The 16777-nt window shown below is 41.3% G+C and overlaps 1 protein-coding gene across 1 annotated transcript in view; it reads right to left on the reverse strand.

The window, feature by feature from the left end:
- Positions 1 to 2886: 2886 nt before the first annotated feature.
- Positions 2887 to 16777, reverse strand: part of VSTM2B (V-set and transmembrane domain containing 2B) — a 43694-nt gene continuing 29803 nt past the window's right edge. The window contains exon 5 of the mRNA XM_042480723.1: positions 2887 to 3665. Within this exon, the coding sequence (XP_042336657.1) occupies positions 3577 to 3665 (89 nt within the window). The 3' untranslated portion in view covers positions 2887 to 3576. The remainder of the gene's footprint in view (positions 3666 to 16777) is intronic.

Raw genomic sequence — 16777 nt, forward strand, 5'->3', positions numbered from 1 at the left:
CATGATCTCTTTCCAGCTCGTTGTTGCCTTGTTTCTATTGTTCCTATTTCTGAGAAGATTTAGGACAGAAAGGGAGCCATGGGAGGGAGGGAGTAGAAACTTTACACCATAGACCCAGGAATGGAAACAGGGGCAGAGCCCTTTCAAGACTCAGCTAGGGCATTGAGCCCCCCTAAAAATTGAACTGCTAGGCATCCTCATCTGCTAAGTGCACTAGATGATCAAGTACTGAGAAATATTTAGAAAGTGATTGTCATTTAGCCTTCCTTGGAATAAAAATGACTGCTGGCAATCTACCCTATGCATGCTAATTTGGAAGTCATGTACACTGAATGGTGGCGGATCCTTCTAAGTATACATTGTGCTTGTAAGAGTCTTCAGCCAAGATCCTGCATCATCATGGCCACCACCACCACCACCACTACTATGACAGAGCGCCATCATTCTAGTTACAACATGATTTCCCACCCGTACTGTTGCAGGCTGGCAGCACTCCAATCAAAGTATTTCTGAGGTGCTGGGAAATAATGCCCACAGCATGCTCCCAGTCATGGAGAACACCAAGAACAGGTAGCTGGAGAGACTTTTTGGAGTCCTGCCACCACTGCTTGCCCCAAGGAGCCCCGCAAATGGGACATCATTTCCCAACATTCCAGTCTCAGCTCCTCAGAAATGTGTTGTTGGGACACTGTCAGGCTGTGAAGGTACGTTTTGGGGGTCATGTTCACAACTGTAAATGTGAATCCCCAGTAGTTAGGAAAGTGCAGCTTAGCATATCGTAACAGCTCAACAGGATGCCAGCCTTCATATTTAAGGATGCTTGAATGATAATGGAGTAGTAAAGTAATTTGCTCCCCACTCTAAGTGCCTGCTAGGAGGCAAAATGAATAAAAACCTGCCTGCCAGTGTTGTGCCTCTCATCTTAAAAATTGCTCCAAAGAGGTCTGTGCTTTGAGGAAGCCTAGGACTGCTCAGATTGAGTATTCACTGATGGTGGGATAGGGTGGATTGATCTTGACTTGGTCAGAGCCACCATTTCAAAAGAAGAAACAGCAGCATAAAACAACTTGCACAAGATTCCCTCCCTTACTTCTCTCAGCTAGTCAGGGAGGTGGGAGAACGGAGGCCTATGATCTCATTTTCTTATTTATTGGAAGGCCATGTCAGGGTGAAAAGTTTAATGAAGCCTCACTGCAGTCCTGACTCTTCTGGGTATGAAATAACTCCTTCATGCTAATTTCAGTCTGTGCAATAAATGTTCTGTGAATCAAGAATCCCACTGAATCCTGTAGAACCCATGGCTAGGGCAGTCTCTTTCCTCTGGTAGCATTTGCCATGTCCACAATGGGAGGCAGAAGACTATTCCTGGGTGTGGTATACACACCTTTAATCTTAAAAGGCTCAATGCAAGTTTGGGAAGGAGGGTCTGTGGCTCTTAAGAGACCCAAGATTCTCAATCATGATTTAGGTACATGGAAGGTTTGCACATGTTCTATAGGCATTATCCCCTCCCTGCACCTGGCACAATTTTCTAAAGCAGCCAAAAGGCTTTTCTTTGAGAACAACAACACTCACAACCATTAGTTCCATGCCAAAATTTCAGTAAGGGAAAACCTATAGATTTCTTTGTGAAAATGTTGCCACGCACACACACGGCCTCTGATTTTTAGATAAAGCATCTGGACAGTTTCCAGAGCTTGGAAAAGTTACATACTTGGTCCACAACTCCCAGTATCCCCAGAATCTTCTTGATTCTGAGAGCTGTTCAAACAAATAACTTTTCCAGGCCATGGTAGCTACACATGGCAGGAGGTTGCTTATGTGATGTTCCATTTCTAATTGTCTGCTAGATTTTTACGGTGTTAACACCAGTAATTTCAAACTGCGAATGGAAGCAAATTTGCAACTTAGTGCCATTTACTCAATATTGTCTACACAGTGACCCTCTGTTTCTTCCTCCATCCCAGATACAAGAGCCTAGCTAGTGCATCCCTTTTACTTACACATATAAATGAAAGATACACCCTTACAGGGAGCTAGAAAGATAGTATACTAAGTGGCATGCTCAGAGATGCCATTTAATATTCAGAAATGCAATTAATCTCCAAGGCATCTTTGTAAATTACTGTACAGATCCTAGAGCCCACCTCTTCTGCCCTCTTGCAATTTACATTGCTGCTAAACAAAAAAGCGAGCCAAAAGCAGAAGCACCATTTTCAGAGGCAATCAAAATCAGGCTGCCAGATGCTAAGGATTAACCACAAAGAGATGAATAATGCAGCTCTTGCATCCTGCTGGTGAACTTTCTGGAGGCAGCTGCCTGGACCACAGTTTGAAGAAAGGATGCTGAGCTGGAAGGACTGTAGCTCTGAAATAGCTTCCCAGTTCTTATGTGTGCTCCAGGAAGAAGGTTCAGTTCACAGAGTGACTCTGTTGGTGCTTTGACTGTGCATTTTCTTCATCTTTTGTTGGGAGCCAGTCCTGTAGATGCTGCCATTTTCAGACTGCTTTGTCCGCAGAAGCAATCAAACTGGTCTCCCATTCTATGCCAGCAACCCTATCGACTCCTTAATTCAGTGCTTTGTCAGAGAATATTAGAAAGAGAAAGATGCTTTCTTTGCTGGTGATTCTTACACTGGATTCAAATGTAACCTCTTGAAATAGCACTCGGGAACTATGGTTTGCAGAAGGCTAAAGCCACTTAGGTACCTTTAACCACTTAGGAAACCACCTCTGAGTATTCTTTGTTTAAGAAAACCCTATGAATTTCATGGGGTTGCCATAAGTTGACAGGAAACATGAAGGCACTTGTAGACACACAGAAGAAATCCAGTGTGAAAATATGAAATTTAACATATTGGTAAGAAATGTTATTTCAAAATCTCTTTTATTATTCAACTGTTATTCAGCAATATACAATACGGTTTATAAACAAATGTCTTACCTTGTTTCCAATCTTTTCTTTTTTATTATTTAAAAATAAATATTATCAACAGTGAATATTCATTATGATAAGATGTGCCTTTTTTTTAAATCAATGTTTTTCCAAAAGAAATAATTTAATTAAAAAGAGAGAAGAGTGGGAGGGGGGAGAGGAATAATCATAATGAAAATAAAAAGCCTAACCACAATAATCTACTAAAAAATAGTGCCCTTCTTTAGAAGAGCCTTTTCTCCCCCCTGACATCTTTACATCCCTTCGTAAAAGCAACTGTTCAACAGTTCGTGCAAAATTAATTATTGGAAGAAAGGTTTTTTAAAAAGAAAAAAAAACCTGGAAAAATAAAGGAGAAAAATAATAGCTACCTTGTGTGGAATAGGGCATTAATACCATAGACTCTGGAAACTAGATGCATTATTTCAGGTGGCTGACCTTTGCGTAATGTCCCCAAAAATATGCTTTACCCTTCCCCTGTAGAATGTGTCATGCTTCTTTTCCAGTCTCTTTCTCTTTCTCTCTCTCTCTGTCCGTCTTTAAGATTATAGTTCTTGTTGAGGGTTCCTTTCTGTTTATCCACTTTGTTTTAAATAGGTTCCATTTTGTTTGGCTGAGGATTTATTGGATAAAGAAGTCCATCAGTGATTTAATAATAAGTGTACAAGCTTATGCAACATTAACAGGAACGAACAGAGAACTGGATCTGTAGCATAAATAGGTTCTGTACCTGGAGGAGAGAAAGAAAGAAAGAGAGATTTAATTTTTGCAGTGATTCAGAAAGGCTTGGCACATACAAGAACCATTTTGCTGTATGATTAGTGGTTACAGTGAATGTTTTATTGCCATTTGGAGAAAAAAGAGCTCATTATTTAAAAGGGTAAAATTGTACATTGCACTTAGAAACTGCCAACAGAACTTGGAAAAATTAGATTTGGGGACTACGTCACACAGAATCCTAAAACGTCCATGGCCACTGGCCCTGATGACTGGGAATTCTGGGTGTTGTGTTCCATAAAGTACCATTTCCAATGCTTTGATACTCATATGTATACGTGTGTGAATTATAGTCCATAGCAGGGACTAATACCATTAGCCAGAGAAAGTCAACAGCCTTAGGCAGCTGATGTTTACAAGACGGCAGCCCAGGCAACCTCCTGGGCTGCTCCTTTTGAGCACCTTGGTTATTCTCCTCTTCAGAAGACAGAACAAGGGACACCTCATGGCCTGCCATACATCCCTAAGCAACCCTGTTGCCCTTGGATTTGCTGGACAATGCAATACTCTCTTATCAGCTTTTTGTTTTCTGTATGTGAAACTGGGAATGGGGGTAGTACTGCTTTACCTTTGCCTTGTGCAGAAACAAATTCTTGGGATGGTTCTGATCAGGGACAAAGTGATGGAGATGTGATATTCTCTGTCAGTGCAGGCAAATTGCTATACTTTTGGATTGGTAAGAGAACACTGTATTCATTAAATCTAGTTCTTGTTCCTCAACCCAAACATCCACTTGATAGGATTTGGACTGCTGCATAACACATCATTCTAGCTAATGCTATGTGAGCTGAAGCCTGACTAGCAAATCATCTCTGATCTGGATCAGGGCACTGAGGTGGCCATGAAATCAGCTTACATTCTGGCATAATACTAATTGAAGCTGATATATACACTTTAATCTGGAATATGGTTTTTTGACAGATGATGGATCTCATCCACTCCATTACCCTAAAGGAAAATGAAAGACACTGTGGCTTTATTCCAGAATTCCTGGATCAATAGGATGTGAACCAATTTTGTTTTTGGCCACAAGCAGCAAAATTCACCTTGACACTTCTTCATTACGCACTATGGACACAAAGAGAAAATAAATTCTCTATAAAATATGCATACTCCGATGTAAAGAAAGTGAGATCATAGAGGGAAAAGGGGGTCTTGATGACAATATATGATGTGCTATTCAGGAAACCCAGGACAACGCCATCACTTCCATTTTGGACTCTATGGAGTTTATCAGACAAGGGAAATTGGAAGTATAATCCAATGGAAATCTGAATGCAATCATGGGGTTTCACGTTATTGCATGATAGACTACCACATGCAAATTCGGGCAATGCCAAGCTATTTTTGGGCAATGGGAAGCCAGTTTGAATGCAATTCACAATCATATAAATTAGTTGAACTAGCGAATTCACGTGAATGCATTCTGGCCCCACTTTCTTTTCATACGAAATTAAGAGAAATTCCTCCCATGTGATAAAGTCCTACCTCTCCCTTTGCTAGACTCCACTTTTCTTCTTTCTTCTATCTATACCCTTCTGCTTGCTCCTTTCCTCTGTGACATCAGGGCAGCTCAGCCAAACATTGCAAAAGACTTTTATTGCCACCTCTTCTGGCACAAAACCTCCTACTGAATCTCAGTAGCAGTCACTATGGGCTTACAGCTGGACAGGACACAGTTCTGTGAGCAGCCTTGAATCCCATCTCAGGAGAAAGGCAGTGTATAATAAATTCAGTAAAGAAATAAGCAAACAAATAAAATGTATCTTAAACAACTCAGGGAAGTTACTTTTGGACGACAACTTCCCCAATCCCCAGGCAGCATTGCCACAGAAAAAGCTGCTCTTAAGGCTTAACTTCTCTTGTGGTTTGGCTGGGGAGTCTCTACTCTTTGTACCATAGTTTTACTTCAAGTTAAAAGAAAGAAACTAAACAGAAAAAAATAAAGATCATGATGGTGCTTTGGAATAGCCATGGGGGACAAGGGAAAGGAGGAGCCGGTGACAGTTTGGCGATAGTACAATTGTGCCAGGAGTGATATTTCACACCTGCAGACTTGTGCGATGGCCAGGTCATTCATGGGTTTTCCTCATGTATGAAAGGGATGGGTCAGAAACCGGGCAGCTATGGGTCAGAGGTGTTGTTGTGTGATATCGCAGTTCAAAAGCCTTGTGTATGAATGTCCTACATCATTGCCACTAGGGAATAGCAGATGATGTAGACTGTACTTCAGAGGAAGACGATGGCCAAACATCTCTGAGTATTTCACAAAAACACCCTGTGAAATTGATGGGAAGGTGTGTAGAGTTTATCACACGGGAAGAATTTCTCTTAATCTTGAATGAAAAGAAAGTGGGGCCAGAATGCATTCACATGAATTCGCTAGTTTAGTGAATTTACGTGAATTTGAATTGCGTTCAAAATGACTTCCCGTTGCCCAAAAATAGCTTGCCATTGCCCAAAATTGTGTGTGATCACCTCTCACGCAATAACGTGAAACCCCATGATTGCGTTCGGACTTCCCATTGCCTGAAATTGCATGTGGTAGTCTATCACGCAATAACGAGAAACCCCATGATTGTGTTTGAACTGACTTCCCATTGCCTGAAAATAGCTTCCCATTGCCCGAAATTGCGTGTGGTCGTCTATCACACAATAATGTGAAACCCCATGATTGCGTTCGGACTGACTTGCCATTTCCCGAAATTGTGTATGGTAGTCTATCACACAATAACGTTAAAACCCATAATTGCGTTTGGATTGCCATAGGATTATACTTCCAATTTCCCTTGTCTGATAAACTCCTGTGTATGGATGCTACAGTTGTGCAACTGATTGCACAATAGGCCTTAAACTCACTAGGGATTGTGAAAGAGGCATATGGAGGGAGACAACACTAAGGGCAGAGAAAATTGGGACAACACTTAACAAAACATCATTTTATAAGGAAAAAACAAACAACAATAATAACATTGATAGAAAAAAGAATTGACAGAAGGAGGGTGGAGATGGGACGACAGACAGGACGATAAACATTTCAAAGGAGGTATAAGGAGGAAACTTGATTGAAATTCCCAAAGTTAAGATTAATTAAGAGAAACGTTTATATTTGCCATTTTGAATAAGCTTTGTGAAATATCTTTAAGTATTTGGGCATAAAACTGGTTCACTTGTAGTATCTGGAAGGATAGAAGGGATCAAAATGGTGGTCCTACCTAAAATAAACTTCCTTTCCAAATGTATTCCAATTATAAGCAATCAGAAACCTTTCCAAGAATGGCACAGAGATTTAAGAAAATGTATCTGGACAGGTAAAAGACCTCGAATAAGGTGTAAAATACTGACAACCCCCCCCAAAAAGAAGTGGGACAAAATGTACCAGACTTAAAGCTTTATTATACAGTAAATGTATTAAATTGGCTATCAGACTGGATAAACTTGGACAACTTTAAAATACTAAATTTGGAAGACTTCAATAAATTTGGAAGACTTCTGTTGGCATGGACATATGTAGTATGACAAAGCAAAAGTCCACAAAGATTTTAAACATCACATTATAAGAAGAGCACTATTATTAGTTTGGGATGACTTTAAAAGAAAAAAGTTGCACCAAAGCTGCGCTCCAGTCCTTAGGACTGGATCATGACTTTGGCACGGCTTCCGAACTCTTAGTACACATGCATCATTTAAATAGCATACCTCCAAAGTGACCCGAAGCATCTTTATTTTGGCCTGTCTGTATGGGGCCTTTATTGTCTAATTTGAAGCATAAGGGTCCTAGTGTCTGGTAAACTGAGGAAGTTTATTTCTATATTTTGGACTTTGAAGTTATATACTTTTGAAATTACTGAATAAATTGGAATATTTTTATATATGTTATGAGAATTATGATATGAGAACAGTGAGTATGTAATTTGGTAAATTAGTAAAACAAATATATATAAATAAATAGAATCCCCCTTCCTTTGGCTAGTCCCCAAATGCACTATGGGGATAATAATTCTGATTTACTACATAGGTTGCTAAAGGGATTACTGAGTTAGTGGACAGTACTGTACAATAACATCCTAAATCTATAAAACAGCAAAAACTTTATTGGCAAACCAAAATGCAAAAAATACACGAAGCAAGCTTTTGAAGCACAACTGTTTTCTTCATCACACAAAGCCAGTTGCACTTCAAAAGCTTGCATCGTATTTTGTGCATTTTGGTTGGAAACTCACACATATTCAAGCCCCATAGGCTTGAATGGGTGCGCGTGCCTGTGAACAGCTGTGGGCATGTACCTCAATATTAGGAGGAACTCCCTGACAGTAAGGGCTGTTTGACAGTGGAAGAAACTCCCTTGGAGTGTAGTGGAGTCTCCTTCCCCGGAGGTCTTTAAACAGAAGCTTGATGGCCATCTGTCAGGGATGCTTTGATTGAGAGTTCCTGCATGGCAGGGGGTTGGACTGTATGACCCTTACGGCCTCTTCCAACTCTACGATTCTATGATGTAATGTGAGGACTGTGTCTAAGCCAAGAGGGAATAGAGAAGTCTGGATGGGGTGACAGAGGACATCATCATCCCTGGAGGCCCTGACTTCACTATGCTACTCCTCATTAAAAGCATGGTCCGGTTCTGCGTGTGAATTTGCAATTGCAATGGCATGCTCTTTTTGCAAGAAACATGGTTCTGGTGCCCACTCTTGTTCACTCCCTCTTTCACACACATTCTCACTCATCTTCAGTTCTCTTTGTAACACATGGCTAATCCAGAGTGGTGCAACCTTGAACAAACATTTATGCAAAGCTTTTAATTAAAAAAATTGTCTCTGAACAAAGAAAGACAGCCATATTCCTGCAAGGCGGCTTCTTGGAATCCTCTTCAGGCTCTGCAAATTGGATTTCACTGCAATCTAATACCAGGACTGCAGACTCGGGGCTGAGTGTTATCGATTGACAAAGTGTTTTTATAAATAAAAATGTTTAAAGAGATCACGAGAGCAAGGGAGGGAGAAACAGAGAGACTGAGAACACGTTTTGCCAGTTTTCTGAATCTCAAGGTATGCTGAACAGTAAAAGTAGTACTTTAATCTTATTTTTGCATGAGCACTTCTAAAAGTGCATCTAACATAAGAATTGTATGAAATAGCTTTACCTTGGGCTCAGCTAAGCCCAGAGAGGAAGAGGTGGCTTTTCTGGACTACAACTTCCAGGAGTCCCCAGCCAGCATGGAAATTATAGTCCAGTAAATAAATTAATAAATAAACTGTTCCAAGCTCAAACCCTGGTGGCACAATGGTTAAATTCCTGTACTGCAGCCACTCACTCTCAAACCACAAAGTTGCGAGTTCAATACCAGCGAAAGGGCTCAAGCTCGACTCAGGCTTGCATCCTTCCAAGGTTGCGAGAATGAATACCCAGATTGTTTGTTGGCAATTGACTTACACTTTGTAAACTGCTTAGAGAGTGCTTAAGTGCACTGATAAGTGGCATAGAAATGTGCTTGCTATTGCTATTGCTAACTCTGGCAGGTGCCCATGCTTTCCAGCAGAAGTCTTTCCCAACCTACCATGTGACACTTCTTCAGTCCAAATGCCAGGTTCATAAGAAAAGCTGTTGGATCAGACCAAAAGCCTACCTTGTCCAGCATCCTAGTTCTGAAAATAGGCAATAAGATGCCACTTGGGAGTCCCCTAAACAGGACATGAAAGAGTTTTATCCCTCTCCTACACATGTTCCTCAGCAGCTGGTAGTCAGAGGCATGCTGTCTCTAGACCTCAAGGTAGCATTTAGCCATCATCGAAGATATTTATATTCGCCAAGCGTCCAAGTCCACCCCACCCCCTTTTAAAACCTTAGATGGTGGTTCGTATATTAGAATCATAAAGTCATAGAATCATATAGTTGGAAGAGACCAGAAAGGCCATCCAGTCCAACTGCCTGCCATGCAGGAACACAGAATTAAAGCACCCCTGACATGACCATCCAGCCTCTGTTTAAAAATCTCCAAAGAAGGAGACTCCGCCACACTCCAAGGGAGTGTTTTCCACTGTCAAACAGCTCTTGCTGTCAGGAAGTTCTTCCTAATGTTCAGGTGGAATCTCTTTTCCTGTAGTTTGAATCCATTGCTCCAGGTCATATTCTCTGGAGCAGTAGAAAACCAACTTGCTCTATCCCCAATATGACACCCCTTCAAATATTTAAACAGGGCTATCATATCACCTCTTAACCTTCTCTTCTCCAGGCTAAGCATCCCCAGATCCCTAAGTCTTTCCCCATAGGGCATGGTTTCCAGGCCCTTTACCATTTTAGTCGCCCTCTTTTGGATATGCCCCAGTTTCTCAACATCCTTTTTGAATTGTGGTGCTATCACATAGTAATAATCGAAGAAGACCACATGCCAGATGGTTAGATTCAACCAGGGAGGTCATGGACATAAATTTCCAGGACCTAAACAGAACAGTGGAGGACAGGAGGTCTTGGAGATGTCTCATTCACAGGGTCACCATGAGTAAGGGTCGACTTGAGGACACTTAACAACAACAACAACAACAACAACAAACGTAATGGAGCAGGTGGTCTATATCAAAGAATCATCCCAGTACTTTCACTGATGGGGTCCAGCATCCCTTTACAACCAGCGGTAGAACTGGCGGCCTAAACAACTAAGCCTATCTCATTGCCAGCACCTCCTTGTGACTGCCTAACAGAGCCTCTGGATGAGGTATATCCCCTCTATACAGGGCAAGGCCAATAGCAGATGGATTCCCAAAGATTCTATAATGCAGAAATAAACAAAGAAAATTGAAACGCACAGGTGTGACCTATCTCCTCTCCCAGTAGACACGGAAACTGTACAAACAGGCTGGTAACCAAGGAAATTTCACTCCATTATTTCATTCCTAACCTTCATGTCTTTTCTCAGCCTCAAATTGTCAAGCTAAAACAAATGTTATCTATCAAAGCCTACTAAAATACAAATTAACACCTTCTGTGCCACTGAGAGCCAGGATGTCATAGTGGTTTATTTATTGGACTGTGACTTTGGAGAGCAGGGTTCGAATCAGCTCAGCCATGAAACCCACTGGGTGACCTTGTGCAAGTCACTCTCTCTCAGCCTCAGGGGAAGTCAATGACAAAGCCCATAGTAGATTCGCCCTAGGGTTGCCATACATCGTAAAGTCCTTGAAAGCACGCAACAACAACAATGATGCTAATAAGACTTTAAAATGCATTTGTATGGTAGCAGAGGCTAAACTCACTACTGAGGGCATATATTTTCCTTGTTTGCTGTTCTGAGTTACAGTTTTTGTAATGCAAAGTAATGTGAGGTGGCTTGGATCTGAATGGACTATTAGGAGCCGTTAGTGTTACAAAATACCTGTTCAGCATCAGAAACAGGCATGACTGGGCATCTACCAAGGCCCACATCCCTGCTGGTGGCACATAGTCAATACCTGGGGCTTCTACACTCTGATAGCCCCTTCCTTGCAGTCACTATCTATTAAACCTCCCTTCTTGAGTATGCAAACAGTGACACAAGAGAGGCTGTTTGCCGTTTGCGCTCTGGGTGGTTACATACCTTAGAGAGGGAAACTGAACAGCCAGCAGGAATAGAAGAACCCTATCAGGAAGGGGGGTAAGTAAAAGTATGTTGCCAAAAGACTTCCCACCCCTTTGCAGAAAACCCAGAGTGCCTTCTCTCTAGTATGCCTCCATCTCAGTGCTGATTAATCTCAAAGAGCCACAGCTTGTAAAAGTTATGTTTCTGGACTACCACTCCCAGAATCCTCCAGCAGCATGGATACCGTCCACACTTATTGGAGGTGTTTGGGTGCTGTAGTCCAAGGAAGTAACTCTTCTGGACTCTGCAGATAGTTCCTGTGTAGCTAAGGTTAAATGATCGGCATTGTGGAGGGGGGAAAAAACCCACCCACAGATATAGATGAGAATGGTTAGCTGGCTGCAATCTAAATCCACATTACGGTGCCTTCAAAGACTGAAAATGTCAAGATTATTATGACGGAGGCTCAAGCTGCACCTTGTTAAATAACAGAACTTCACAAGCTGAAATGATTTTGAAGAGATCACATAAGCTATTAATTATGTATAAGTCACCTCTAAAGGAGTAATTAAACTTGTGGAAAATTCAAAGAAAGTTACATTCTATTTCATGCCAACTTGTATGTCACTCAGTGTCTGTAACAGTTGATGAGTGGTAGTTGAGCCCTACTGCAAAATACTGCATTTCAGAAGTTGTGACTGAAAGTTATAGGACTACATCTCTAACTATAACTCTGCAAAGCATATTAAAAGATAAAAACATTTTGCACCACATTTGAAACATGTTTCTGCCACATTGTTTAAGCACCAAAGGACATGCCTAAATGCTGGCAGAAAAGCAACATGGAAGGGGCCTATCAAACCCAGTGTCTTGGAGAAGGATCTCTCCGGTGTCCTCCCCAAATGTGCCTGTGATGGTCATGGGATTATTTATTTGCTGTACAGCTGCCAGTAATTTGCCTTTGCCCCATCTACTCCACAAAAGCAGTGACTTTCTCTGCAGATACAACTCCACTACAAATTTATTGAAACAACCTTGACGCTAATTCATTCCAGAGGTGGATGGTGGCTTCTATGTCAGTGGAGTGATGAATCTACTCCCACTACGAATGTAGAATTTAAAGGAGACCTCAAGAGTGTTGAACTCTAGCCTCAAAATAGGGTTAGCCTCTTGGACAGCTGTTTAAAGATCAGTCTAAAACATCACTGATTCACTGATGTGGGATCCACCAGCTACTACAAGTTTCATAATATTGCTTCTGGTTCATCTAAAGGATGCAATGTTGTACAAGTACTAAAAATGGCTTGTTTGGATATTTCTGGCTGCCTTGTGAAATCATAACCCCCAAGGTTCCTTGTTTGGAAGTGCATTTAAAGAGTTTTGAAACTAATTTAAATTTGTAACATGGGCTTACATCTCTCTTTTGGTCTCTTTTGTCCTTATGGTGTCTCTGTCATTCATGTCTACTTGGGTCTGGAGCACCTTTTTTATTCCATCTTCCTATCTCTTCTGTTTCGAGACTGACATGTTTAGCAAAACTTTCTCAATCCACTGCAGCCTGTCCTCTTTTGCTCTTTAACCACTAAGTGATATGCCTCTTCAATACCCTCACAAGTATCTTCCCTTTCTCTCCTGCCTCATCTTGCAAATCTAAGGAAGGATTCTGATGCTTCCAGGCAAGGACTGTGTCACTTTGCTTTTGCACAGTTCCAGCCAAACTACTGGCACTATATGCATGTTATGCAGTAATAACAGAAACTGAAGTATCCATTCATTTTTGTTTACTGTGAGCATATTATCTTTGACCAAGTGAAGCTGTTGATGTGCAGAGCTTAACACTATAGTTGTGCAATTCAACTCTTAAGCAGGGAACTTTCTCCCAGTGGTGGCTTTTACATTCATTAATGCTAGAATACTGTTGCCATTTGAATGTCTAGTCTCCTAATACAGATTGTGTTGGACTTCTGGTATTTATTCTAGCAGAGTACAGTGCTTTTGTGTGTTTTTTGTTTGCTGAGGTTGTATCTGTTGAAAAAAGTAAATAGTCTAAGAATTGGAAATTATATTACATTTTTTTGTTTCTGAAAATCCATTCAAAGATAGATTTTTTTTAAAAAAAACATAGCTTTGCTTACAATTGACTTTCATGAGAACTGGTGTGCCTGCAGCCATTATGGAGATAAGTGGTTGCTTTTTCCAAGGAAGAGACAACTAAACATTTTGGAGAAGAAGTAGGAAGGAAGTAAAGCCTGAAAATCTCAATGTATACAATGACAAAGACAAAAGCAGGGACAGAAACCTGGATCTACCTGTCAAATCTTTCTACTCCCCCACCATCTGTTGAGATTAGCTGTTAAATATACGTATTGGTGCTTAGCTGCAAACAGATCATTCTGGAGCTCATCATTGTCCCTTGATGTTTTTATGACCATGAATAAATAGACATCATCATCAAACTTGCCCATTCATCCCAAAGCTGGGCTATGAAGTACTTAAAAAGCACCAATCCTAATACAGATCCTTTGAGGACCCTCATTTTTACCTCCATTGTGATAAATCAATTCTCCCACTTTCCATTTTCTACTATTTAACCTCTTACTAATCCATAAAAGGGCCTGTCCTCTTACCTCAGGACTGCTAAATTTACTCAAGAGCCTTTGATCATACCTAATTGCAATCCTTACGACAAATCTGTAAGGCAGGTCAGTATTATTAGTCCCTACTCCCATATTGCAGACAGAGAGACTGAAGCTGACGAATGATATGCTTCAGGGCTGCTAGTCAACCATGGTGGGGATGGGTTTTAAATGGATGACTTCCTGATTTGTAGTTCAACCTGTTAGACACTTCACTACAGCAACACACAGTTGGCCTGGGCTCTGCTATATGTAAAGCATGTTCTCTACTACTGAGCAACAGCCTTCCCCTCAACTGCAATGGCTTTCATCCTTCCTCCTCTCGCTCCTGCCCCCACTAAGTGGATAACAATATTCACTAAGGCTCAAGGAACAGTTGCTCCAAAGAACCTTTTCTGAAGAAGATGTACACTTTCACAGCAATGAATCCAGGGTGTCAGTGTCAGCCCACATATTGGGAAAATGCATGGCCAGCTACCTGTCTAAGAGTTATATTGTATCAGCTCTGAACTAACATTTGTCATTGAGATGTATAGGAAGAACTGCAACCTCATATTTTGCTTGTTATCTGAAATTAGTGTGTGGACACTGTTTCCCTTCAGCACCCCCCCCCCCCCCCACTCAGATGCAAGTCTCTTCTCTCCCTCTTTCCCTTCTCTTTTCAGACCAGCCTTCCTGGTTTTCTCCTAACTTATTCAGCCATTTTTTCATCCAGCTTTTATTTTTTGGGCTCCATTGCTAGCCCCAGCTTTTGGCTTCTCAGACTTCCCATCCCCCTTCTCTAGACCCTCATAGTTGTCATATCTATTTGTCACGTTGGAACAAAATAACAGACAGAGACACTTCTAACCTCTCTGACATTGGGGCAGCTCAAATAATCACCATCAGAGGCTTCTTAACCTCTAAGGCTCAGCGTATTACAGATGTTCAGTTTCATCTCATCAATGGATGCAAAATTGAGAGGAAAAGACAAGACATTGGCTGGCATCCTGTCAGTGGAATACACAAATGCGCATGCATCTTACATATGTGTATGTCTCTTTTTTGCCATCATGCAAGGTGGTATTTTCTTTCCCCAACTTCAATGACCAAAGCTCCCTGCCCCAGCACTCACAATTTTGCTGTAATAGCTCCTCTGAGCAGCTATTCTGTGGTTGCTGTATTCGAGCACAAGGTATTGGAGAAGTATAGTTTTTTGTGGGTTTTTCGGGCTATGTGGCCATGTTCTAGGAGAGTTTCTTCCCCTTAATATCAAAAAATAAGTGTTGAGGGAGTGCTAGGGTTGTCTCCCAAGAGGAAAGGAGCCAGTATCCTGAAAAAGTTTGGAGTTCACTGTTCTATGTGAAGAAGTATATTGCATTACTTGTCCTGAATCTCCCACCATTCAGCTTCAGTGGGTGACCTTGGGTTCCAAGATTATGAGGAAGACAATCTTCTTATCCACTTTTTCTACCCCACGCATAATTGCATACACTTCTACCATGTCTCCTTTTACTTGTCTGCTTCCCCAGTTTACACAGCTTGGAATGAAAACAAATGAAGTGTCAGGACTCAGTAAGAAACTGACATAAAGCTTAGATCTTTTTCAGCACAGAACTCAATAAGGTATGCACTGGATTTTCAGATGGTCTACTGTGTAAGCACTGAGAACAATTCTTACTTTCCACAAGGCTGCTGTAGCATGTGTTGTATCATGACTATTAACTTTCTGGTACTTTGAAGAAGAAAAGGTGACAAGCCTAATGCTGGTGTACTTCACTTGCCCACAGACATCTTATCAAAACACAGATGCTGTTCTGCTGAAGTGCTCCACTTCTCTGATGACAGCCAATTGCCTCCCAATTGGTAACAGCTCAGCAGTGCAAAAAATAACAGTTGCTAAGGATTGTTGTGACAAATAATCCCATTTCACTGGCACCCCTGCTTTTACCAATGCAAACCCTACTGGAGTTGTTTAATACTGATGCACACAATTGCTTTGTCACCGCATCGCTTGCAGCAGCAGTACAATGAGATGTAGTCACTGTGAACATCCCACAAGATTCACTTCTTAAATTAAAAAACCTATAATCAGTTCATCTTATTCTTAACACAATGCAAGTCAAAAAAATAAAAGCAAACACAACCAACAGAATACCCACTTGCTAGCAGATGCTGCTGTTGTGCTTTTCTTATCTGCTTCAAATCCCACTATGTAAACCTTGCTTTGTATTCATAGAAAATATTGGTTCTGCTACATATGAAACATAAGGGTTGCAAGACTATCCGCACTTGCCTAGGAGCAATTGCTATTATATGTATTTCTGTCTATACATCAATAGGGTCACACTGTTAAAGATACATATGTTGTCCTTCTTCATCCATGGTCAACATGTCTTGTCTCAGTTTGAATATTCTCCAAGCCTAGGATTTGAAGGGAAGGAAGGTTTGTCACTACTGCCTCCTCTCCCCTCTGTGCCTTTGCTGGTGTTTCTTGGCTGTGTCCATCCCACAAATTAATACAGGGGCAGGAATTCCACATGCATTACTTAGTTACATAACTACCTAGGCTGTTTAGATAAGCAGCATCTTCCGGTCTGACCACCAAACCTACTTTCCAATGCATAAGCTACACAGTGAGAAGGGAGTCCGTTCTGGAGGGCAGGTGTGTGCCATTCCATCTCCTCTCCTACAGGCCAGCAAAACTGCAATATGGAAGTGCAGCAGGGATCTTGCTGCTGATCATCAGAAACTCAATGGCTAGTGGGAGAGGAGCAGACACATCATCCACCCAGACCCCACTCACCAGCAGAATGGACTCACTTCTTTCTGTGCGCCTGATGTCCGGTAACACATATCTGGGGTGGAATCATAGAGTTGGAAGAGACCACAAGGAATCAT

The sequence above is a fragment of the Sceloporus undulatus genome, chromosome 8 (assembly GCF_019175285.1).
Source record: "Sceloporus undulatus isolate JIND9_A2432 ecotype Alabama chromosome 8, SceUnd_v1.1, whole genome shotgun sequence".
Taxonomy (NCBI): Eukaryota; Metazoa; Chordata; class Lepidosauria; order Squamata; family Phrynosomatidae; genus Sceloporus; species Sceloporus undulatus.